This window comes from Panthera pardus, unplaced genomic scaffold (genome assembly GCF_024362965.1).
Source record: "Panthera pardus isolate Hobbes unplaced genomic scaffold, ASM2436296v1 HiC_scaffold_25, whole genome shotgun sequence".
Lineage (NCBI taxonomy): Eukaryota > Metazoa > Chordata > Mammalia > Carnivora > Felidae > Panthera > Panthera pardus.
In genome coordinates, this window is record NW_026526821.1 from 29,311,297 (window position 1) to 29,337,740 (window position 26,444).

General features: G+C 49.1%; 1 protein-coding gene across 1 annotated transcript in view; it reads left to right on the forward strand.

The window, feature by feature from the left end:
* TGM6 (transglutaminase 6) overlaps positions 1-26,224 on the forward strand; it is a 40,148-nt gene extending 13,924 nt beyond the window's left edge. The window contains exons 4-13 of the mRNA XM_019462737.2: positions 285-403; positions 1,934-2,062; positions 3,370-3,547; positions 4,358-4,496; positions 6,682-6,785; positions 6,863-7,105; positions 16,990-17,331; positions 20,283-20,437; positions 20,711-20,844; positions 21,860-26,224. Of these exons, the coding sequence (XP_019318282.2) occupies positions 285-403; positions 1,934-2,062; positions 3,370-3,547; positions 4,358-4,496; positions 6,682-6,785; positions 6,863-7,105; positions 16,990-17,331; positions 20,283-20,437; positions 20,711-20,844; positions 21,860-22,013 (1,697 nt within the window). The 3' untranslated portion in view covers positions 22,014-26,224. The remainder of the gene's footprint in view (positions 1-284; positions 404-1,933; positions 2,063-3,369; positions 3,548-4,357; positions 4,497-6,681; positions 6,786-6,862; positions 7,106-16,989; positions 17,332-20,282; positions 20,438-20,710; positions 20,845-21,859) is intronic.
* Positions 26,225-26,444: the final 220 nt, after the last annotated feature.

Genomic DNA, 26,444 nt, shown 5'->3' on the forward strand with positions numbered 1-26,444 from the left:
AGGCTGCTGTTGCCATCAAGCAGGCCTCTCAAAGGTGTCAGGACTCCTCGAGTCCTTCTGTCTTGGGTTGGGCTGGGCTGGATGGGTCCCTGCCCCGGGGAACGGAGCCCCCAGGGGGAATGGGGCTCCGCCGGAAGGCAGCCTAGGAGCCCGCAAGCCCCCTCTTGCCCTCTCCGGTCCCAAGCCTCCCGGCACCGTCCCGGGGCTCTCCCTGATGTAGCCCCTTCCCCAGGCCTGCAAGGCCAGAGCCCCAGCCCATGCTGAGCCTGACAACTGCTTTTCAGAGGACGACGTGTTTCTGGCCTCAGAGGAGGAGAGACAGGAGTACGTGCTCAATGACAGCGGGATCATCTTCCAAGGCGTGGAGAAGCACATCCAAGCCCAGGGCTGGAACTACGGGCAGGTCTCCAGAAGCACAGGCCAGGGGGGGGGGATGTGGGCCGGGGCGTGCAGAAAGTCAGGCCAGGAGCCCTTCTGTCTGCTCTGCTCACTTCCTCCCTCCCCAGCAGGGACAAGCCGGGCTGACTCCTAGAACAGATCCATTCATTCACTAATCTACTAATAGCTGCGCTAAGACAGGCTCTGGGTCCTTGGGAAGGGGAGGTGCTTTGGACACGGTGCTTTGTAGAAGAATCGATAACTTCGATCACGGATGCTCGGTCTTGTGCGTGCGCCGGAATCCCGTGGAGGGCTCTTTAAAACACACGGGTGGCTGGGCCCCACCCCAGAGTTGCTGATTCTGTAGATCTGGGGTGGGCTCTGAGAATGTGCATTTCTAACGAGGTCCTAGGTGGTGCTGAGGCTGCGGGTCTGGGACCACACTTTTAAGAGACATTGGCAGATAAATAATTACAATAAAGGGCATGATGGTGGAGCGGTGGGGGGTGGGGAGGGGGGCGGGCATCAGAGTGGTAGAGATGGGGCCAGAGGGCAGTCAGAAAAGTGTGAAAGAAAATCCACCCCGGGGATGGTGGAGACTTCCCGATAATGGGGCTGGGCACAGCCTGGCCGGGGAGAGGGCAGAGCCCATAGCAGGTGGGAGTTAGGGAGCAGAGGAGGGTCTGCTAGAGGAATTAGTTCTGCTTGGGCTGAGGGTGTCCTGGAGAAAGGTTGGCTGGGCCAGTGAAGGACCCTGACTGTCAGGTTCAGGAGCCAGAGTTTGAATCCGAGTAGTGATGGAGGTACTGGAGAGTCTGGGGCCCGCCTGAGGGGTAACCACTTCTCAGCACCCACCTCTTCCTGCCATGTGGCCAAGGGAACCCAGGGTTCCCGGACCTTCCAAAGATCCTTCAGGGAGCTTCAGAGACCTGAAATCTTAATTTGTATGTAAAGATCCTCCAGTTTTTAAATGTTTACTTATTCTGAGAGAGACACAGAGAGAGAGAGAGAGAGAGCGGGGGAAGAGGAGGGGCAGAGAGAGAGGGAGAGAGACAGAATCCCAAGCAGGCTCCGTACTGTCAGCGCAGAGCCCGGCACGGGGTTCGATTCCGTGAACCGTGAGACCAGGACCTGAGCCGAAATCGAGAGTCGGATGCTTAACCGACTGAGCCACCCAGGCGCCCCAAGATGCTCCGGTGTTTAAATGTTGTCCGTTCATTCAAATGTATTTGGAAAAATCATTGAAACCGAAGGAGTGGGCAGGCCGGGTAGACGCGACTCCAGAGTCACTCGTTTACCACAAACTTTACCGTGGGTAGTGGGGAGCATTGGGGGCAGTTACGGCACAGGGCAGGGACTTGATTAAGGTTGAGCTTCTGGCTCGCGGTGACTCTCTGAGGGAGGGTTTCTGAGCTGGGGATGCTCTGTGGTGTCCCAGGGTGGGGGTAGGTGAATTCCCGTGCACAACACAAGGCACCCACTGGGTAAGTTATTGTAGGAGGGTCTGGAATATGGGTGAGACTCTGGCCTCTAAGCACAGACTCTCTGGGGACAGTTTGAGGAGGACATTCTGAACATCTGCCTCTCCATCCTGGACCGAAGTCCTCTTTACCAAGATGACCCAGCCATCGACGTGTCCTGCCGCCATGACCCCATCTACGTCACCAGGGCCATCAGCGCCATGGTGAGGAGCCCCACCGTCCCTGCATACACACTTTCTCATGGGTCCCTGAGCCAACCCCAGGGTCCCATCCTATGATTTTCCCAAGTCACCTTTTGTTTTAATTCTCTATCGCTGCCCCCAAACCACCCCAAAACTCAGTGGCACGAAACAGCCGCTTATTATGCTCACGGTTTTATAGATCAGGGACTTGGGCAGAGCGCCGTGAGGATAGGATGGCTTGTCTCTCCTCTAAGATGCTTCCGCTGGGGGCATCTGAATGGCTGCAGATGGCTGGAATGGTTTGATGAGACCGTATATCTGCGGCCTTGGTTCTAGAAGTCTGGATCTTTGGTTCTCTTCCACGCTGTGTCTGCTGGAGCTGGAATGTCAAGATGATTTGCTCACTCTCCTGTCCCTGGGCCGGGGTGGTTAGAACAGCTGAGGCTGGCCCGTCACGGCTCTCTGTCCACGCAGCCTCTCCGTGTGGCTAGCTTGGGCTTCCTCACTGCATGGCGATCTCAGGGTCATCAGACGTAGCAGCTGGCTTCTCTCCAAACAACTGTTCCAAAAAAGAAGCCCTGGAAATTGCCACCGCATCCCTTCTGCCATAGTCACTGGTCAAAGCAGTCACAGTCCAGCCCAGATTCAGGGAGGGAGTGCACAGGCCCATCTCTCCCTGGGAAGAGTGCCTTCCTTATTATATTACACACAACAACACTTCCTCCTGCAAAGACAGCCAGAAGGCCGACCACAAGCAGGTTGTCAGAGGATGGCTATCTGTGATTCCACAATTGGATGGAGCCGATTTTCTCGTATTTGGTACCCTTCATTCCTCAAGATCCCAGAGGGATGTTGGAACACAGAGACTCAAAAGCTGTGACCAGTTCCAGAGAGTAGAGTGTCACAGCCCTGTGGGATAACAGTGCGGGCTCTAAGTCAAAGTCCTGAACTTGGGGGTCACCCACACTTTTTGCTAACTTGCCATGTGACTTGGATGGGTCCCTCCACCCCTCTTAATCTCAGTGTTAATCTCACTATCTCTATACTTATACCAGCACCAGTCCCCAAAACAGATCATTTAAAAGGGAAAATGCTGCAAAATCATAGGTAATTTTCAGTAACAGAGAATCCTCATGGCAGGTCATTTAATAAATGGTACCCAAAGTAGGTATGTTAAGAGAGCAGATGCCCCTAATTTTCAGGTAATTTAAAAGTAAGGGGTGACCCCAAATGAGGAGGGCGTCCAAAGCGTAAGGGGACTTTACAGTGGCGACGCCCTGAGGAGGGAGGCCCTGCCTGGTGACGGACCCATGCCCCCCTCCGTCCAGGTGAACAGCAACAACGACCGGGGAGTGGTTCAAGGCCAGTGGCAGGGCAAGTACGGCGGTGGCACCAGCCCCCTGCACTGGCGTGGCAGCGTGGCCATTCTGCACAAGTGGTTCAAGGGCAGGTTCAAGCCAGTCAAATACGGCCAGTGCTGGGTCTTCGCTGGAGTCATGTGCACAGGTACCCAGGGAAAGAGGGTCCCTGACCCCAGGCCGGCTACCTCTTTTGCCTCCATTTGTATATATTTGCATACAGTCCACCCCACCCCTCCACCCCCACCCTCACTCTCCTTTAAAATGTGTTTCTTTTTTTTTTAATTTTTTTAAGTTTTTTTTTAGTTTTTATTTATTTATTTATTTTTGAGAGAGAGAGAGAGAGAGAGAGAGAGCAGGCACAAGTGGGGGAGGGGCAGAGAGAGGAGGACCGAGGATCTGATGTGGGCTCTGTGTACACAGCTGAGAGCCCCACATGGGGCTTGAACTCCTGAACCCTGAGATCGTGACCTGAACCGAAGGCAAACGCTTAACCGCCTGAGCCACCCAGGCACCCCAAGTGTTCTTTAATTGGTGATGGGGAAGTAGAAGTCTGGTTAACGATGAGAGAAACCAGATAGTTCGTTTATGTAACTTTTGATCTTTTATTTTGCTGAAGGAGGCCCGGCTCCTGTCTCGAGCTCTTTGAGTGCCTTTGAGCAAATCCTGTGCACCCCCTCCACCGCCCCAGGCCTCCAGTCCCCTCGAACCCGAACTGGCAATTACATGGTTATTATATGACTTCCAAGTTCCCACTGGCCTCAGAGCCCGCAATTCAAATGGGGGTGGCCTAGTGTCTTCGGAAGTCCCCTGAGAGGTTCTACAGGGAAGGAGGCGCTTCCGAGGGCGGAAGCAGGAAAAGCAGACAGACAGACAGACAGACAGACACGGGAAGGGCTGTGGAAGAGATGAGGCCTACTGCCTGCTGGGGGCACCTCGCCAGCCTCCTGCTTTTCAGTCCTCAGGTGCCTGGGGATCGCGACCCGGGTCGTGTCCAACTTTAACTCGGCCCATGACACGGACAGGAACCTGAGCGTGGACAAATACGTGGACTCCTTCGGGCGGACCCTGGAGGACCTGACAGAAGACAGCATGTGGTGGGTCCCAGTCCCCTGGGTCCCCAACCCAGCCCAGCCCGAGGGCTCCCTGACCCTGTCTGCAGGAAGGAGAGGCACCTTCAGGGGTGACCCAGAGGCCAAAGGGGGGACTCAAGATCTGACTGCCTTGAACCCTGGTTCCCCATCCAAGGGACTCTGAGCCTTCCCCTAGATTCCTGTGACCTGGGGATGAGGACTGAGATTCCCTCTGCGTCCTGGCCCCCGTGTCACGCCCCTGCCTCTGTCAGCTGCCTGCGTGCCATGTGTGTTTCTCAGGTGGGAGGCAACCTCCCTCCTCAGCTGCGACAAGACTCTTCCCCGAGAGCTTTGAACAATTCATTTTAATTTAATGTTTTTAATAGGAAATACACGCATGTGCGTTCACACTCAAACTGTACAAAATGGGCCACCCGCCAGGTTCCAGCCTCCCGTCCTCCTCACGGAGCCAACATGACGACTCGCTTCCCGCGTCTCTTCAGAGGGAGGCTCTACAGACACAAGAACATACACGCTCAGTCTTCTCACTGCCCCGCTTTTTACCCACTTAGTATCGGCACCAGAGTGTAATACTATTCATCTTGCTCATGCATTTCGCAGTTTTAAAATAAAATGGGGGGGCCCTGGGTGGCTCAGTAGCTCAAGCCTCCGACCCTTGATTTTGGCTCAGGTCATGATCTCACACTTCGGGAGACTGAGCCCCGAGTCAGGTCCCACCCTGATGGCGTGGAACTGTGTCTGCAATAGGCATGGAGCCTACTTGGGATTCTCGCTCTCCGCCCCTCCCCCACATGCACACTCTCTAGGTCTCTGCCCTCATTCTTTCTCTCTGCTTCCCTTCTCCCCTTTCCTTCTCCTGTTGGCTCCCCTCATCCCCTCTCCCTGCAGGAGAACCACCACCAACACCAACACCAACAACAACAACAAGTTTTTCTTCACACAGAATGGACATTTTGGTGCCGGGGCCCCTGTCAATTCATAGGTTATCAGTCTGCCCCCAAATGCTTATCCAGATATTCTCCCAAAGATCACTACCTCCTTAAGAGGAATGCTGAGGTCAGCTCTAATGATGCCAAGACAGGCAACCTGGGGTTTCTCCCTCCTGCTTCCTTACTGCATGACCTTGGGCAAATGATGTCACTTTGCTTTGCTGGTCTCATAGTCCCATCTTTGACACGGGAAACTTAAAGTCTGAACTCCTTACCAAGACCTACAGAGCTCTGCGTAATCTGAACCCTACCTGCCCCTCATGCTGGCTGTAGCCTAGAGATACATACCTTCTTGGGGTTTTTTTGTTTTGGGGTTTTTTGGGAGGGGGGTGGTTGGTTGGTTTTTGGTTTTTTTGTGTGTTTTTTTTTAGAGAGAGAGTGTGAGTGGGGAGAGGGGCAGAGGGAGAGAGAGAATCTTAAGCAGGCTGCACGCTCAGCACAGAGCCCGATGCGGGGCTCGATCCCATGACCCTGGGACCATGACACCAAAATCAAGAGTCAGACGCTGAGCCAGCTGAGCCACCCAGGTACCCCATACTTACATACTTTCTGTTCCTTGAATACACAACGCCTTTTCTTGTCTCAGAGCCTTTGCACATGCTGTTCCTTCTCCTTGGAACACTGTTCCCTTCGCTCTTCAGACGGCTAAGCCTTTGTTATTTAAGCCTCACCTTAGACGTCATTTTCCTAGAGCAGGTCTCCAGCAGTTACTCTCTACTCAGGTCTCTCTCTTTCTTCACAGTATTTATTGTTACTTGTATTTGTTTTATTTATAGCTGCTTCCTTATTTTTGGTGCCTCCCCCTCCTTCTCCTTTGTTAGAATGTAAGCTGCATGAGGGCAAGATCTTCTGTGTTGTCTGTGATTGTATTTCTGACACCTTGAACAACAGTTTCATATATATATATGTCATATATATATATATGTATACGCACACACATATATATACATCTATGTACATACATACATATACTTACAAGTGGAATATATATATACATGCATATATACACACATACATACATTTATACATACAGATCGTATATAGAACTGTTCATCAACATGGCGCACTGAATGTTTCGTAAGATTCAGCCACAGTACTGCGGAGTTTGGGCCCAGGGCCTGGCTCACAGTAGAAACTTGCCATCCTATGGGCCTCTGTCTCACTGAAGGCCACCCTGCCCCATCCTCTCTCTGTGGCAGGAATTTCCATGTCTGGAATGAGAGTTGGTTTGCCCGTCAGGACCTGGGCCCCTCTTACAATGGCTGGCAGGTTCTGGACGCCACCCCCCAGGAGGAGAGCGAAGGTAGGGGCTCAGCCGGGTGGGTCCCAGACCCCCACTTTGCCTCATCCATTCCGCTCACGCTCACCCCTCCTGCCCAGGCGTGTTCCGGTGCGGCCCAGCCTCGGTCACCGCCATCCGCAAGGGGGACGTGCACCTGGCCCACGACGGCCCCTTTGTGTTTGCGGAGGTCAATGCGGACTACGTCACCTGGCTGTGGCACGAGGATGAGAGCCGGGAGCGGGTATACTCGGACACAAAGAAGATCGGCAGGTGCATTAGCACCAAGGCCGTGGGCAGCGACTCCCGTGTGGACATCACGAGCTTCTACAAGTATCCGGAAGGTAAGGACAGTATGGCAGCCTCGAGAGCTTTATTTGGCGCCGTGTCTGTGCTTTGAGCCGAGTGCCTTTAGCTTCTATTAATAGCTTCCTCCGTGTATAAGTAGAAAGCTTCCCACATCTAATAATAAAAGCTACATTTCATTGACCACTTACTCTGCCAGGCACTGTGTTAGGTATATTCCCCCATGATCATAAATACTAATAATGATGATGATAGTAGCAGGTATTATTTATTGAACATGTGGGCTACGCAGCACCAGGCATAGTTTAAAATAATAATAGTAATGATAGCAGCTTCAGTTTAGCATCTGCCAAGAATTCTAGTGAATTCTAGAAATTCACAGATTGCTGGCTACTGGTTTCTTGAAGAGCCTGTGCTCGCCGGGGTACAAGAACACAACAGGCGTATTTTCTTAATAGCCAACTCCAGCTATACACGCTTCCAGTCACTCTTTCCCGTGGGATAACAGGTCTCTTACCAATGCCATGATCCGACCCAAATATGGCCCGCCAATTCTGCTTATTAAAACAATGTGATTTGAATAACGAGCGGGTCTGTCTCTCTCCGCTCCCCTGAGTGCAAGCCAGTTTCCCCCCGGGAGGCTGCTCTCCAGGAGGGGGCACTGGGCTCTCTGGACGCCTGCACCCCTCCCTTGTCTACTCCCCAGCATAGCGGTCTGCAGCTCCAGTCCACACTGGGATCACCAAGGGCGCTGTGGTTCGTTGTGTAGATGAAACAGCTCCTTGTTTGAGCAGGATTCCGGGGCTCGGCAATCTGGGCTGTGCTCGGCTGGATGGTGCACCTGCTCCGTGTGGAGTCGGCTAGGATCTTGCTGTGTCTGGGGCCTTGGATGGGTCCGCTGGGCAGCCTGGTCTTGCCCCCCCTCCCCCCCACCGTGGCCTCTCCTGGCCCAATAGGCCAACCCTGGCTCGTTCAGGAAGGGGCGGGATTCCCAGAGGGGGAGAATGAAGGCTGCGAGGTCTCTAGAGGCCTCGCTCAGAATTTGCATCGTGCCACTTCTGCCGTTTTCTGTTGGTCAAAGCCGTTCTCCAGGCCACCTCAGCTCCAGGCGGAGGGGCGCAGACTCCACCTTTTGGTGGTAGGAGTTACAATGAAAGTATTATGGCCATTTTTGGTCTATCGCTGCAGCCCAGACTGCGTGTGCCCTGCCCAAAGGAATCACAGCGCCCAGAGGGTGTGGCCCAGGCACCAGGACTTTTTAAAGCTCTTGAGGTGATCCCGCGGCACAGCTGATGTTGAGAACACAGTGTGGGTCTTCTAGAGTGTTAGGCCGAGGGGGAGGAGGAGGAGGGGAGGAGGAGGAGGAGAGAGGAGAGCAGATGTCTTTGACTGTACTGGGCAGGCAAGGATTCCCTGCCCCTGGGTGAGTGTGCCCTGCCCCCAGTTCACTCTCTCTGCTTGAGGGCAGGTGGTGGCTCCAAGACAACCTGGGCCATCGGGACCGCTTCCGGGCTCTACCCTCCCCCGCCAGGCACTGCCGATCTCCGGAGACATTTGGCCCCCACTTTTAGCAGATGCCCCCCGACCACACTGGTAGTCACACGGCTTCCCTCTGCTGCACGGCGGCCGCAGGTTCTGCAGGGCCTTTACTCAAAGGCGGGTGAGAGAGAGGCCTTGGCACGCCGTTCTCCCCCTGCCAAGGCCCGTCAGTTCTCCGCTACTTGTTCGGTCAGCAACGCAGGATCCGTACACCTCTCCCGTGGGGACGCAGTGCCGGCTTCCCCTTCCTGTAGTCAACCCCCATCTTTCCCAGCCAGCACCCCCAAACCCTCACACCGATTCTTGTAAACACCCCTGCGTCCTCACGCACACCAATGTTCTGTCGGTCCCTTCCCTAGGAGCGGGGCACTTCCTTCGGTCTTGATGACCTCCGTCCCCGCAGGCCCCTTCCTGCTGTCTCAGGGTGCTGTGGACGGGGCGGGAGGTGGCGAGGCCTCCTCTGAACTGGCGCCTCTCTCGTTAAGCTCTGCGGGTTGATGTCTGGTCCCGTCCGCTGGGAGCATCGGGAGCTTAGGGCACGGAGTCTTGGAAGTCTTTTGTCCTAAACTCTCGCCATGGCCACGGGACACATCGCCATCATGTAACAGGGGACAGCGGTCACCATCACTGAGCGCCTGCCAGGGCCCGGCCGTCTTCACATGTTATTTAGTTATTGTATTTAACAAGTGCTTGTAAAGCGCTCGCGTGAGCTTGTGGCGTAGACGCTGGCACAGCGTCCAGTCCAAACACGGGTGCAGCAAAGGGAGTGGATTCAGCCAGGGGGCGTGGCTAGCAAACGGGGAGTCCGGCTCCAGAGCCCACACTCTTGGGGTACATCTTCTGGCCACTGTCTTATCGCATCTACTACTGATCGACCGCCTATGGTGGGTCAAGTGGCTTCACGTCTAGACTGATAATAATGATAATAATCACACCAAGAGCGTCTGAAACGTGTGACACAGGGTGGTAACCGGTGCCCATGCACTATCTTATTTAATATTCATAAAAATGCCATTTTACAGATACTCAAACTGAGGCACAGCTTGGTGAAGTCACCTCCCCAAGTGGCCCAAGCCTCAAAAGAGCGGGGATTCTAACAAGATGTCTAATCTCAGGACCTCTGACCCTCTCTCCCCGCCCCCCCGGGGCTAGACCGCCCCTCCCTTCCATGAGTACCCACAATATTCTGTATACCCGCTAGGCTCTTTCCTATGTGCTGGAAAGAGAGTGCCTCCTGACTGCCGGGCATAATTCAGAGGCAGGAAACAAAGAGAAGAGCCCAGAGAACTCGCTACGCGGTGAGCCGATAGTGTGAGGACAGCACAGGGTGGTCAGCACTGTGGTGGGGAGGCCAGAAGGCTGAAGGAGCACAGAGGAGGGAGTCCTGACTCAGCCAGAGGGGAAGTGTCCGGAAAGGCATCCCAGGGGAAGAGAGGCTGAAGGCAACAAGACTTAACCAGGAGACGAAGGGCTGGGAAAGCATGCTGCCTCCTGATTCCAGACTCCCCATAGGTAGCACTGTTCATCCAACCCATGGGCTTGGGCAGCCCATTCTGGAGGTGGGACGCCAGGGACTCGGGCCCGTCTGCTCGCTCTGTCTACTGAAGCAGGACACACACAATAGGGCACAAAGATTCAGAGCTCCTGGATGTGGTGTGCTTTGCTCGTACCCCCGAGTCAGCCCAGAGGCTGAGCCACGAGAGAGCAAGCCCTTCAAGCCAAGGAAACCATGCGTGCAAATAACACACTGACTGTCCTCACATATTAGGCGACTTTAGATAAAATGGCCAAATTCCTCCAGGAATCGCCAAAACCGCCTCAAGAAGAAATAGAAGTTCTGAATGGGTGTGTAACAAGCAAAGCAACTGAATTAGTAACCCAGAACCTCCTACAAAGAAAAGACCAGGTCCAGATGATGTCACCGGTGAATTCTACCAAACACTGAAAGCATTAATATCAATTCTTCAAACGTTTTTCGAAAAAAAAATAGAAGAGGAGTGAACACTTCCCAATTCATTCATCCTGATAGCAAAACCAGATGATGACATCACAAGAAAACTAGAGATAATACTCCTTAAGAATGTAGAAGCAAAACTCATCAACAAAAATGCTAACAAACTGAATCCAGCAACATTATAAAAAGGATTACATGTCACAACCAAGTAGGATTTATCCCAGAAATACAGGGTGGTTTTCACCTTGAAAATTAATTAATAAAATACACCATATCAATAGAAAGAAGAAAAAGGATGAAGGCTACATACATGATCATCTCAATATAATCAGAAAAGGTATTTGACAAAATCCAGCACCCCTTTGTGATGAAACCACTTGACAAATTAAGAACAGAAGCGAATTTCTGAGCCTGATAAAAAGCCATCTATAAAAAAAAAAAACATAGCTCACACCGTATTTGTGGATTCCATTTCCTGTGGAAAAATAGTAGGGAGGTTCTTTATAACATTAAATTTATGATGTAAAATAGAGTCATCGTATGACCCAGCAATTCCACTTCTGGATAGATACCCAAAAGAAGGTAAAGCAGGAACTCAAAGAGATATTTCACTCATGTTCGTAGCAGTGTTATTCACCGTGGCCAAAAGGTACAAGCAACCCCAATGTCTGTTGACAGCTGAATGCCTAAACAAAGCAATATTATTGAGCCTTTAAAAGGAACGTATTTCTGACACGTGTTACCACATGGGTGAACTTCAAAGACATGACGCTCAGTGAAATGAGCCCGTCCCAAACGTACCGACAAATAGTGTGACTCTGCTTCTATAAGGCTCCTAGAGTAGTCGAATTCATAAAGACAGAGAATAGAATAGTAGTTGCCAGGGGCTGGGCAGAGGAGGGAATGAGGAGTTTCATTATTTAAGAGATACAGGGTTTCTGTTTTGCAAGATGAAAAGAGTTATGCAGATGGATGGTCGCGATGATTGCACAACGAGAGGAATGTACTTAATGCCACGGAAGTGTCCACTTATTAAGATGGTAAATTTTATGTTATATATAATTCACCACAGTTTTTTTTTTATTGTTTTTTTTTAACATTTATTTATTTTTGAGACAAAGAGAGACAGAGCATGAACGGGGGAGAGGCAGAGAGAGAGGGAGACACAGAATCGGAAGCAGGCTCCAGGCTCTGAGCCATCAGCCCAGAGCCTGATGCGGGGCTCGAACTCACGGACCGCGAGATCGTGACCTGAGCTGAAGTCGGATGCTTAACCGACTGAGCCACCCAGGCGCCCCTAATTCACCACAGTTTTAAAAAATAAAAAGAAGGAAGGAAGAAAGGAAGGGAGGGAGGGAGGGCGGAAGGGAGCGAGGGAGGAAGGGAGGGAGGGAAGAAGGGAAGGAGGAAGGAAGGAAAGGAGAGAGGGGAAAGAAAAAGAAATAGACGAATTTCCAGATTGGAAAGGAAGAAGTAAAACTACCTCTGTTTGCACGTGGCATGATCTTGTATATATAAAATCCTAAGATATCCAGTAAAAAGCTCTAAGAACCAAAAACTAAGTTCAGCAGGATTGTGGAATACAATATCAATTTACAAAAATTAATCGTATTTCTGGACACTAACAATGTATAATCTGAAAGTGAAAGTAAGAAAACAGATCCATTTACAATAGCATCAAAAAGACCAAAATACATAGGAGTAAATTTAACAAAGAGCAAAGTTTAGACGCTGAAAACTACAAAATACTGTTGAAAGACATCAAAGACCTAAATAAATGGAAAGACCTCTCATTTTTATGGCATGAAAAATGGCAATGACCCCAAACTGATCTACAGACTCCGTGTAATCCCGATCAAAGTTCCAGGTGAGTTTTGTTGGGTTTTTTTTTTTCCAAATCTGACAAGCTGATCCTAAAATTCATTTGCGAATGCAAAGGACCCAAAATATCCAAAACAATTGAAAAAGAAAAACAAAGTTGGAAGGCTCACACTTCCCAAATTCAAAACTTACTGTAAATATACGATCACTCAGACAGTAAGGTTCTGGCATAAAAATGAACATATGGATCAATGGAGCAGAACTGAGAGTCCAGAAATAAACCTTAAAAATTATGCTCAATTGATTTGGACAAGGGTGCCGTGACAATTCAGGGGGGAAAGAGTAAGAGCAATCTGCAACAGATGATGCTGGGACCACTGATTATCCACCTGCAAATACAAGTCAAGTTGGCCTCCGGCATCACACCATACTTGAAAATGAACTCAAGTGGATCGCAGACCTACATGTAAGAGCTAAGAGTATAAACTTTTTTTTTTAATGTTTATTTATTTTTGAGAGAGAGACAGACAGACAGACAGAGCTTGAGCGGGGAATGGGCAGACAGCGAGGGAGACACAGAATCAGAAGCAGGCTCCAGGCTCCGAGCCATCAGCACAGAGCCCGATGCAGGGCTGACACCCACGAACCGTGAGATCATGACCTGAGCCGAAGTCAGATGCTTAACCGACTGAGCCACTCAGGCGTCCCTAAAAGTATAAACTTTTAAAGGAAAACATGAGTTAATCTTCATGATCTTGGGGTAAACGAAGCCTTTTTAGTTAAGACATCAAGAGCACAAGTGACAACAGAAACAAATGATAAATGGGACTTCATCAAAATTAAAAACATGTGCTACAAATAACTTTTCCAAAAAATGGAAAGATAGCCCAGAGAAGAGGAGAAAATATTTGCAAATCATGTACCCAATAAGGGTACCTATATCTGGAATATATAAAGAACTCTTACAACTCAATAATAAAAGAACAAATAATCCAATTTTTTGAAAATGGGCAAAGGATTTGAATAGATGTTTCTCCAAGGATGATATACAAATGGCCAATAAGCACATGAAAAGATGCTTGACGTCATTAGTCACTAGGGAAATGCAAACCAAAACCACAACGTACCATTTCATACCCACTAGGACCGCAATTATCAAAAATAGACAATGAGTGTTGGTGAGCTTATGGAAAAGTGAGCCACTCGTACATTGCTGGTGGGGATGTACAATGGTGCAACCACCTTGGAAAACGGTTTGACAGTTCCTCAAAATGTTAAATGCAGAGTTGCCATTCCCAGCAGATGTGCTTCTAGGTACATACCCAAGAGACATGAAAACAAACATCCACACAAAAAACCTGGACGTGAACATTCATAGCAACATTATTCAAAATAGCTAAAGAGTGGAAACAACCCAAATATCCATCAATGGATAAACAAAATGTGGTATATCCATACAATGGAATATTATTCAGGAATGAAAAGGAACCAAATACTGATACACGCAACGACATGGACGAACTTGGAAAACATTACGTTATGTTTAAAAAGCCAGTCACAGGGGCACCTGGGTGGCCCAGTCGGCTAAGTGTCTGACTTCGGCTCACGTCCTGACCCCACAGTTTGTGGGTTTGAGCCCCGTGTCGGGCTCTGTGCTGACAGCTCAGAGACTGGAACCTCCTTCAGATTCTGTGTCTCCTTCTCTCTCTGCCCCTCCCCCACTCACACTCTGTCTCTCTCTCAAAAATAAATAAACATTAAAAAAAATTTTTTTGGAAGCCAGTCCCAAAAAAGCACACATTGTATGGCTCCCTTTATGTGAACTGTCCAGAATAGGTAAGTTAGAAATCAGACTAGCAGTTGCCTAGGACGGGCCTCAATGGGGGCAGAGTTGGGAGCCCCCACTAATGGTTATGGAGTTTCTTTTTGAGGTGATGAAATGTCCTAAAATTAGATTGTGGGGATAAGTGGAGGACTCTGTGAACATACTAAAAGCATTGAATTGTATTCTTTAAATGGGTGAATTTTGAAGTTGATGGAATTATCTCTGAGGAAGGCTGTTCTCGAGTGGCAGAGAAGGCCTCCCTGAGAAAGTGACATTAGAATCTTTGGCAGGGAAATGAAACATTTTATAGTAAAAAATATATTGCGACTATATTACGGGTAGAGTGCAACATTCACACACATTTCAATATTGAAACATGAGATGTTAAAGAACCTTTGGATCCACGTGGGTCCCTTCAAGCGGAGGTCACATAGGATCAAGGCACTTGGAGGAAGTTGCTTGGGAGGAAGCATGGTGGGAGACCACACACCACAGGTTTCCTTCAAGTGGGGAAGTAGAGCCATCAAAGCCGGATTTGGGGGTGCTCAGGGCGGCAAAAGGACTGGAGTCAGGGTGGAGCCTACCTTCCCAGGAAGGGAGGGAACATTCTGGAACACAGCGCTTTGTGCCTTGCCTGTGAGCCTCTTGTCTCCACTTTACAGATGGGAACACTGAGGCTAGGAAGGGCTAAGTAATAATAATCGCAATACGAGTCCACAGCATCTGCTGGCAAACTGGCCCCATGGTGAGGCAATCTTGAGTTTAATTATTTTGAGAGAGAGAACAAGTGGGGGAGGGGCAGAGAGATGGGGAGACAGAGGATCCAAAGTGGGCTCTCTGCTGTCAGCACAGAGCACATCGTGGACCTCGGACTCATGAACTGCGAGATCATGACCTGAGCTGAAGTCTGCCGCTCAAACGACTGAGCCATCCAGGCGCCCCTGGTGAGGCAATGTATATGGGGGTCTGAGGAGAAAGGACAGCAGATTCTAGAGATCCACGAGGGTGCTCCTCAGGACTGGGTGACTGATTCACTGTGGGAGGGGAAGGTCTGGGAAGAGCCAAGGGTGCGGCCAGTTTCTGGCTTGTCCACTGGGCAGAAAGAAGATGGCAGGTTCGGTTGGGTTTGGGGCACCTGTGGGACATCATGCAGTGGAGTCCAGTTGGACGTATTGGTCTGGAGGTCAAAAGACAAGTCTGTGCTAGCAACAGGGCAGGTGGGAGATCAGGGGTCCTGACCTTGCCCGTCGCCTTGTAGACAGCACCGAGAGTGCATCAGGCCAGTGGGGATTATAGGTGGGACCGTGAAGAACCCCAAAGTACATCCCCACCGGGGAGGGGGGGTGGGGGCAGCCATTACCCACCTGTAGACTGTTATATCATATTATATTATATATATATATATATATATACACACACACATATGTATATATACACACCCATATGTATGTACATATACATACATACATATACATACATACGCATATATATCCTTACCTATAAAATATAAAATAATACAATAATGAATAAAAATAAATAATAACAATAAAATAAAAATAATATAAGTAAATAATAAATAAATGAACAAATAAACATATATATGTGTGTGTATATATATATATACACACATATATATACACATATATATGTGTGTGTATATACACATATATATATATCCTTACCTATAAAATATAAAATAATATAATAATGAATAAAAATAAATAATAACAATAAAATAAAAATAATACAAGTAAATAATAAATGAACAAATAAACATATATATGTGTGTATATATATACACACATATATATACACACATACACATATGTGTATATATACACACATACATATATGTACATATACATACACATACATACATACGTATATATATCCTTACCTATAAAATATAAAATAATATAATAATGAATAAAAATAAATAATAACAATAAAATAAAAATAATACAAGTAAATAATAAATAAATGAACAAATATATATGTGTGTGTATATATATATACACACATATATATACACACACATATATATACACATATATATGTGTGTGTATATACACATATATATCCTTACCTATAAAATATAAAATAATATAATAATGAATAAAAATAAATAATAACAATAAAATAAAAATAATACAAGTAAATAATAAATGAACAAATATATATATGTGTGTGTATATATATACACACATATATATACACACACATATATATATCCTTACCTATAAAATATAAATAATAATGAATAAAAATAAATAATAATAATAAAAAATAATATAAGTAAATTATAAATAAATAAATATATATGTGTATATATATTTATGTGTGTGTATATATGTGTGTGTGTATATACACACACACATATATATCTCCTTACCTATAGAACAGGGTGATAGCAGAACCGACTTCCTCGGGGAGAATACAGCATCTAGAACTGTAGAACCCGGCACATCATAGCAAGTGTACAAAGCGTCAGCTATCCGCGTCACGAGTCTTCCGACCCAGTTGTCAGGGAAGCCGCGAACCTGCACTTTTGTGCGAAATTTCCCGATCTGAAGTTGTTGGCGACTGACTTGAAACGTATTCAAATGGTCCCAGAACCGAACACAGGGCACCTGGCTGAGGTGCGCCTCTGGCTCCTGGGCTGTCAGTCTGTAAACGGTGGTTTTGTCTGGAGAGGAAGGGAAATGGGCAGGGACGGCCCCGGGGGCCCCGGGACGGGGGGAGGAGGAGAGGGGGGCCCGCCTCACCTTGCACGATGCCTGCAGGATCCCGGAAGGAGAGGCAGGTGTACCGCAAGGCCGTGAGGAAGCTGTTCAGTGTGGAAGCCTCCGGGAGGAGGAGCCGGGCCCGCAGGGCCGGCGGCCGTGGTCTTTGGCGGGAGGACCTCCTGGAGCCCGCCACCAAGCCCAGCATCACCGGCAAGTTCAAGATGCTGGAGCCGCCCATGCTGGGCCACGACCTGAGACTGGCCCTGTGCTTGGCCAACCTCACCTCCCGGGCCCAGAGGGTCCGAGTCAACCTGAGCGGCGCCACCATTCTCTACACCCGCAGGCCGGTGGCGGAGATCCTGCACGAATCCCATACGGTGCGGCTGGGGCCCGAAGAAGGTAGGGAGGCCGCAGGTGGGAACCCCTTACTGGGGGGACGGGGGCGGGAGTTGGGGGGACGGGGTGGGACTTCCCAGCATCCTGCTCCATTCCCAGGAAAGATGGGCATGCTTCTGGCCATTTGTTCAGTGCCTTGCCTCTCGTCCCCACTTGGCGGGTGAGAAAACTGAGCTCAGAGGGGCTAAGTAATGGGACTAATAATAAAAGCCCCTGACCGTCTGGTGACAAACGTATGAAGAAGAGGGGATCGCAGTTCGTGTGAATAGTGACACCCCGAGTAAATACCTGCTGGGAGCGTTTCACGACATAGGCCCCGTGTTACCTTTCTAACATCCAACTTATTCTGGAGCCCGTCTGGCTACAAGAGTCCTGTGTGAGAGGCGTGGACCAGTAAGAAATGGCTGCCACGTGGTCGCAGGTGCAAGGGTCTGTCCCGAGAATTCTGCACACATGAGCGAGCATCCCTACAACCCTTCTCTGTCCTCACTCCTCCCTTCCCTCCCCTCCTGCTCTTCCCCCTCCCTCTCCCCCTCTCTCACCCCTCCCCCTCTACCCTCTCCCTTCCCCCACCCCTCTCCCTCTCCTCCCTCACATGACATTCTGAACTCTCAGGATTCAATTAAACAAAGAAACTGCTCCCCTGGGCCCGTTTCTGGGGAAGCTTGTGTGTTTTGACAGAGTGAAAACACGTAGAGGAGATGTCACGCACCTTTTCACGTTTTTGCTTTTTGTTTTTCACAAAACCCAAGTCACACAATAACACTGCATAAGGAAATATTAACAGACACTTTCTCCTGGGTTGGTTTGTTTTTTTTTTTTCATATTAAAAGTTAGTGTATATTAGGGGCGCCTGGGTGGCTCGGTCGGTTGAGCGTCCGACCTCAGCTCAGGTCATGATCTCACGGTCCATGAGTTCGAGCCCCGCGTCGGGCTCTGTGCTGACAGCTCAGAGCCTGGAGCCTGTTTCAGATTCTGTGTCTCCCTCTCTCTCTGCCCCTCCCCTGTTCATGCTCTGTCTCTCTCTGCCTCAAAAATAAATAAATATTAAAAAAAAAAGTAGTATATATTCATTAAGGATTTCGAGAGCACAGAGAAAGGTCACCCGTGATCCTGCCACCCACCTACAAATTGTTAACATGTTTTCCTTCCATATTTTTAATTCCTCTTGCCTTTTGAGAAACATCTCTAATTAAACTGTGCATGCTTAATGTTCATTAGTGCTTTCCACATCACATTGTTCTTTCTACATCTTTCCACTCTTTCCACATCACATTGTTCTTTAAATATTTTTATAAGCTTTTCATTCACATCATTTTAATAGATGCATAATCTTTAAATAAATAGATAGTTCTGTGTATACGTTGAGGGATTCAAGTCACTAATATTTTGTTGCAGAGCCTTAGAATTTGCATTTCTTTTATTTTTATTTTTAATGTTTATTTATTTTTGAGAGAGACAGACAGAGCGTGAGCGGGGGAGGGACAGAGAGAGAGGGAGACACAGAATCCGAAGCAGCCTCCGGACTCCGAGCGGTCAGCACAGAGCCCGACGCAGGGCTCAAACTCACAAACCGTGAGATCATGACCTGAGCCGAAGCCAGACGCTTAACCGACTGAGCCACCCAGGCACCCTGAATTTGCATTTCTAACAAGTTCCCAGATGATGCCAGTGCCCCTGGGCCCAGGACCCCACTTTGAGAACCACCCATCTCCCACCACACAAGGAGTGAATGATGTAAAATATATCAAGCATTTGGCATAGTTCTTACAACCTAAGGAACATGTGATTTTTTGCAGGGACTGACAGTGTTATTGATATTATTAGAAGTTGGGGATAATAATACTTGCTCATGGAATCGTTGTATGGACGGAATGAATTAGTTGATGAATGTGCTGGATCCCCAGGGCCCAGCAGCGAAGTTAGTAAAAGTCAGCTTTTCCCATTATTAATTATTGCTGTGATTGTAGTAAGGAGTCTTAGTAATGGCCTACTGGACTAAGGAAACCCATAAAACAATGTAGAATTTTGATAAATGGATCAGCATCTGGGCATTCAGGAAGCATCTACTGTATGCACATGTGCTCTGGGGGAGCATGGAGTGAACCAAGTTCAAATCCTTTAAGGACCCAAATCCACACGTTGAAAACTCAGATGACTTCAGGGACAAGAAGGAAACAGAATTACAGGAAGAGCAGTGGGAGGTGGTAGGACCTAGAGCAAGTTGGAAAGAACACATCGTACCTAAAAGAAAAAATATATGGTGGCCCAAAAAATCCAAATATGACTGGCAATCAGCTGTGGCCTTGCTCGAAAGAAGGAAATGCATAGGCAGGGTGTCTGTGGCTGGTGAGGGTCCCAGGACCATGGGAGCTCAGAAGGCAGAGGGCACGAGATCACTTGAGTGGGTGTCCGTGAAGGCTTTCCACCCCTGGTGGGGCTGACTAGGATGGGCCTTCATGGCGAGGGAGGATTTGGAGAAGCTTCAAAGAAGTTGGCCTCCTCACTGGATTGGAAGCTTGAGGCAGACCTTTGACCTCTCTCTTCTCTGCACCTGGCACATAGTAGGTGCTCAATAAACGGGGAGTGGATTCCTAATGGGAGGAATACATAATGGACTGGGGGATTTCCATCTGGAATGATTAGGGGAAATTTAAACACACCTCTGGGAGTTCATGGAGAAATTGTGTGGTGTGAAGGTAGCCCACTGGCCTGAATTTGAATCCCACCTCGTCTTGGCTCCTTGACTTACTTGCTGTCTGCTATTGGACAAGAAATTAACCTCTCTGAGCCTTAGGTATCTTCATCTGTGAACTGGTACTAATAATGCCCATCCCAGCTTGGTGACAAGGGCCAAAGAGAGTATAACTAGGAATTGAGACTTCCGCCTCATTCTGGATCCCATTGAAAGAAAACGTTGGACCCCTAACTCCCACCTCTGCTTTCCCTTCCAGAGAAAAAGATCCCAATCACAATAGCTTACTCTCAGTATAAGGAAGACCTGACAGAGGACAAGAAGATCCTGTTGGCTGCGATGTGCTTTGTCACCAAAGGAGAGAAGCTCCTGGTGGAGAAGGACATCACTCTGGAGGATGTCATCACCATCAAGGTGAATCCAGTCTGCATCCCCCATTCCTGGAAGTCCCCGTTCACAGCTGAGGGAGGGCATCAGAGGCCGGGGAGTTGTGCCATGAGCTCTGGCAGTGGAGAGGTGGCATGGATGCAGGGGGATGGATATAATGATGGAGTTCACTAACGGGGTGGGAGGATGCCATGATTAATGCCCATGCCAGGATCCAACCGGCGTCCCAGCCGGGCCCCATAGGTTTCCTGGGGGAGTGTGGAGGAGGAGAAGGATGACTTATGGGTGTTACCCCTCCAGGTGCTGGGCCCAGCCATGGTAGGGGTGGCGGTTGTGGTGAAAGTGACGGTGGTCAACCCCCTCCTGGAGACAGTGGAGGATTGTATGCTGATGGTGGAGGGCAGTGGCCTTCTCCAGGGACAGCTCAGCATTGAGTAAGTATCAGCCTGGGAGTGGAAGGTCCACCTTCTATATAGGATGGTGAAGCTACCAACAGAGAGGGGTGCGGGAGATACCCTGGACTCCCAGGAACCAGCTCACAGCCTACATCAGCCTTCATTTATGTGTCCTTTCCTTCTTTCCTTCTTTCCTTCCTTCCTTCCATCATTAGCTTAGTTGTGTAACTCATCCACTCACTCATTCCCTCATTCATTCACTTCATCTATCTGCTCAACTCAGTCTTGACTGGTTTCTTCCCCCACTCACTCACACATGTTCTGTTCATTCATGCACTTGTTGACTTACTCTCAACCATCCACTCCTTCGTTCTTGCATCCACACACTCACTCGTTCACATGATCCTTCATCATAATGACCTCTTCTCGGAGCCATGTGTCAACTTTGGGAACACCAAGATGAACAGATGGGGTTCTGCCTGGAGAAGTGTTCTCCTAGACTGGTGGTCCTTCAAATGAAGATACGTGTGATTTGTGCAGAGGAATGGATCTCCAGGGTCCAGAGAATCAGGAGTAGCCCTTAATTGGGGATGAGGTGGAACCAGGGAAAAGCTGCAGTGGAGCTGATATTTGAGCTGGGCCTTGAATGCTGACTTGAGAAGTTTTCAGGTACCAAGAAGCATGGAGGGTTTCCTAGTCAGAGGTCTCAATGGCTGGTATTGTCGGGGAGGGTCTCCTGGAAGAAGAGACACTTGATCTGGCCCTTGGTTGTGATCGGAATAGAAAGGGCAACCTAGGTGAGAGGAACAGTGCAGACAAAAGCCCAGAGAGAGGAAGTGTAAGGTAAGTTCAGGGCACAGGGAGCAGACAAGCCTGGTTGGGTGGAAAGAGGTGAGAAGTGGTGGAAGGGAAAATTATGCTGGAAGCCTACTGGTGAGGCTTAAATGTCAAGTCTCAAGGTGTGTCCTTGATCCCAAGGGCTCTGGAGAGGGCAGGCCAGGTTCAGAAGGAGAGGGGGCTGATGGTCTGCCTTTCTCCCATCCCCTTTCCCCAGTGTGCCCAGCCTGGAGCCTCAGGAGAGGGCCTCGGTCCAGTTCAACATCACCCCCTCCAAGAGCGGCCCAAGGCAGCTGCAGGTGGACCTCGTCAGCCCCTACTTCCCAGACATCAAAGGCTTTGTGATCATCCACGTGGCCACAGCCAAGTGACTGGCCACCACCAGGGGCTGAGAGGGGAGGAGATGGCCCCTGGTCCCTCCCTGTCCACCTCTCTGCCTCTCCTGCGTGGGAGCCAGGAGGCCTGGGTTCCAGTCCTGCTTCGGTTTCTGCCCCACTTTGCGAACATGGGCAAGTCCCTTCTTCTGTTGGGCCTGTTTCCCCATCTGTGAAACAAGGTGTTAGACTCAGCAATCCTTAAACTTTTGGACAGCGATGGGTGATGTTGGGAACCTCTTCCCCTGTCATCCATCACCGTCATTGCCGGGAGGCTGATCAAGCATCACTGTGACCACGGCCCACCCAGCTCTGCCACCCCTGCCCTGCCAGCCCACCATCACCCTGGCCGACCCCTAGGTTCTCCTTGCTTCCATCTCAGGTCCTCAACACTCTGACCAGATCCAGATCCAAGAATGTCCTCCCAGCGTTGAAGAGGAACCCGAAAGTGTTAGAGCTGACACCCACACATCCCTCCACACTCCCATTTTACGTAGAGGGAAGAGCCTTGTCCACAGCCATAGGGGAGCTACAGACAGAATTGGGGTCCGCGTGCATGCCATTTACACCACCAAAGTGTTACCCCCAAAGTCATGTTCTGGAAATCATTAGATTTGAAGCAATGGGAGATGTTCCCTCAGTGAAGACCCATGACCAGCACCTGCGGACAGCAGGAGAGAGGCCATCAAGCCCGGACTGCATTTGAGGATGAAACCCCAAATCTGATCCCATCACGGTCATCAGGGGCCTCCTACCACCAGCCCAGGGGTTATTTACTTTCTGAAAATGGAAACAGTGTTAACTTTGCAAAACACCCCCAGCAGCTTACTACACACAACCGTGTTCTTGGCATCAAAACAGGACAGAGATTTCTGGAACGAGGACTGGAGTAGAGACCACCAGGACCTGAGGACAACTGCACAGGTCAGAGAAATCAGCTCGAAATGTCCCAGACAGTCAAAAGAATTACGATTAGTCACGGAATTTAAGTCATCTGAACAACACCAAAACAGGCAGTGAGACACCTCCTGAATACGGACTTCCGTGGAAACAATTTATGTAGTGAGTCTTTGCTAAAAGGGCGTCAGGCAAACACACAGACAGTGAGGGGTGGGTGATCCTTGTGACCAAGGCTTCAGTGAAGGCACTTCTCTGACGAGTCTACACAGCAAGACAGCTTGGAGAACCCAGATGCGTGGAGGACCCCCTTTCCAAGCCTAGGTTTTGGATGCTCATCCTGTCCATGTAAGAGGGGCAGCTGGAGGTTCAGAAGAGGCAGCCATTTCCTCAGGATTGAGCAGCAGGAAGGGGTACTGGGGGCTCAGTACAACAGAGCGGATCTCCCACTCTTAGTAAAAGGGACGCTCCTTTCAGAAGGGAGACCAAGATGGTCTCCCCCCCCCCCCAGTGGCCCCAGACACCCCATCCTTGAAGCAAGTGCCGACTGCCCATCTTCCTCAGGCTTGGCTGAACCAAGTTTCACGTCCCAGGAGGCTGACCCTCTGAGTTGGGAGTGTAGGGTGCAGGACATTTAGTAAGGAATGACCTGGGGGTCAACACAGTGGAAGGGAGGGGGACGAAGCAGGATAGGCAGAGAGAGGAAGAGAGTGCTGAGGCCGGCCCAGTGCCAGCTGGGGACCACCCCACGGGCAGCTGTGGAGCTAACATGGCCTTTGAGAGTTGTCCTAAGTTGGGCCAAGATGGCTGGGCCTTCCTACGCCTGCATCCGTTGCCGATTGGCCCCCGAAGAGGTGTGACTTTGGGCAAGATAGCTCCCGACAGTGGAGGCCATCCCTGAGGGGGTTGACAGTGACGGTCATCTGCAGGCAGCACCCCCAGCAGTTGGTGCAACAAGCCGTCCACTGAAGGAAGGTCTGGACAATGTGTCGCCACATCCACCTGCATTCTGTCCAACCCAGGGACAGAGCAGTGACATTACAAGGTCCCTCTGCCCAGGGCGATGACTTTCCGGCCGGCGGACACAGGTATTCAATCACAGCACCTTAAAGGGTGCGAAAAGTAAAAGGAGACCTAAGAGGAAACAAGCAAACAAATCTGTAAATACGCTAATTACATGTCCCCGAGGCGTGGGGGCTAGGATGGCACCTGTCCCCATGGTGGCCTCAGAGAAAGACTCCCCGAGGAAGTGATATCCAAGCTCACATTTTAATAGTAACAAAACTAATGATTAAAAATCGAATCCGTGTTCTTACTACATGCCAGGAACTGTTTCGGGGGCTTGATGCATATGAATTTATTTAACCTTTATAACGACTCAGTGAAGGAGACACTATTATTCTCTCCACCTTCAACCTGCCTCACGGCGCAGCCAGGGCTGGGCACCTTCACTCACACGGGCGCGGGCTCTCTCCTGAGATCAGGATGGAGGGAATAAATGTTCAGACGGTCTCACAGGGGTGGAGGGGTCCTCGGGGTCCTGGGCTGTGTCCCAGCCAGGTAATTTCTGCTCTGACACAGTGGCCGCATGTTCCAGTTATCAACTGCTGTGTAACAAACCAGCCCGTAACTTAAGGCTTAAAATCACGACGACCGTTATTTTGCTGATGAAACTGCAGTCTGGTCAGGGCTGCGTAGGGATAGCTCATCTCTGCTTGACTTAGGGGAGCAGAGACAGCTCAGAGGCTGGGCCGGGGACGTCTGAAGGCTTATCCACTCATGTTTCCGGCCATGGATGCTGGCTGTTGGCCAAGCACCACGCTTGGCTGTCAGCCAGGACGCCCACCTACAGCTTCTCCACGTGGCCTGGGTTTCCTCACAACACAGTAGAAGGGCAAGCATCTCAAGAGAGTCAGACAGAAGCCATATTGCCCTTATGCCTTGGGGTTAGAGGTCATCCAGTGCCACTTCTGCCACATCCTGTTCGTCAAGGCACTTGCAGAGTTCCTCCAAGTTTCAAGAGGAAATAGACCCAGCTCATGATTAAAAAAAAAAAAAAAAAAAAAGGTGCAAAGATTCTGGAAGAGCTTGGCGGACTGAAAATATCGCCGTAGATATTTCTGGAAAGACACAATCTGCCGTGCTGTCTTGGGCTGCCTACTTCTTGACCCTCTGAAGACTCGTGGAATCCCATATTTCCCGATGTCTGCTCTGTGTCTTACTATCTTCTCCAGTTTGCCCTTAATTTCTACCCCATCCCCTTTGCTTAAGCCGACAAGGATCAGTTTCTTCCGCTTGCAGCCAAGAAGTCTGATTCATGGAGACGCTGAGGCAAAAACGACCTTGTCCTGGGACACCCCGGGAACAAAGTGAAGGCCAATGTGCCCAAAGTGTCTTGTAGCTCACTACCTTCTTGATATGGGTCAGCAGCCTTAACCTTCAGTCTCGAGATGGTAACCGACAAGGAAAATTCAGAGGCCAGTACCTTGACCCTGACCCCTGCAATAGCTTCCCCTTCATGTTATCTTTGCCTCTGCCACAGGCCTAAGAGACTGTCCCCGCAAAAGATCCCTGGTCTCCTCTTCATTGGCGAGGCTTGGTGGGTTACGAGACTATTTCCCAAACCGAAGCAGGCAAGGTGGAAAAGTGGTTGTGGTAATGGGGGTGCTTGTGTGAGCCGGGGTTCTCCCGAGAAACAGAACCAACGCGATGTATATATCAGACTCGTCTGCCTCCAGAATCACGGGAACCAATATTTTAATCAACTGTATTCCTGTGGACTCTCATCGAACAATCCAAACCAAATTTATTTTTAATTTACATTTACAGTCCATAAACATGAAATATTTAGATGTCAATCTAACAAAACGTATGGATTTCCATGCGGAAAACTAAAAAATACTGATGAGAGAAACCAAGGCAGATTTAAATAAATGGAGAGACATCTCTTTTTCATGAATGGGAAGATTCAGCAGAGTTAAGTCAGTTATCCCCAAATTGATATACAGGTTTAATGCAACTCCCATCAAAATCTCAGCAAGAAAACTTGATAAATTGGACTTCATCACAATTCAAAATGTGTGCGTCCGTGAGAGATCCTGTGGAAAGAATGAAAGACAAGCTACATACTGGGGGGAAAAAACGTTTGCAAACCACGTATCTGACAGAGAACTAGAATCCAGGATACATAAATAACTCTCAAAATCCAACAGTAAAAAGCAATCTGAGAAAATGGGCAAAAGACATAACCTTTTCGATGAAGAGGATATACAGATGGCAAAAAAAAAAAAAAAAAAAAACAACCATGAAAGGATATTCAATATTATTAGCCACTAGGGAAATGCAAATTAAAACCACAATGAGATGTCACTATATACCAACAAAATTGCTGACGTTTTAAAAAGGTGACGATGCCAAATGCTGGTAAGGAGAATCTTGATCACTCTTACCTTGCTGGAATAAATGTAAAATGTTGCAGCCACTGTGGAAAATAATTTGGTGGTTTCGGAAGGAAGGAAGGAGGGGAGGGAG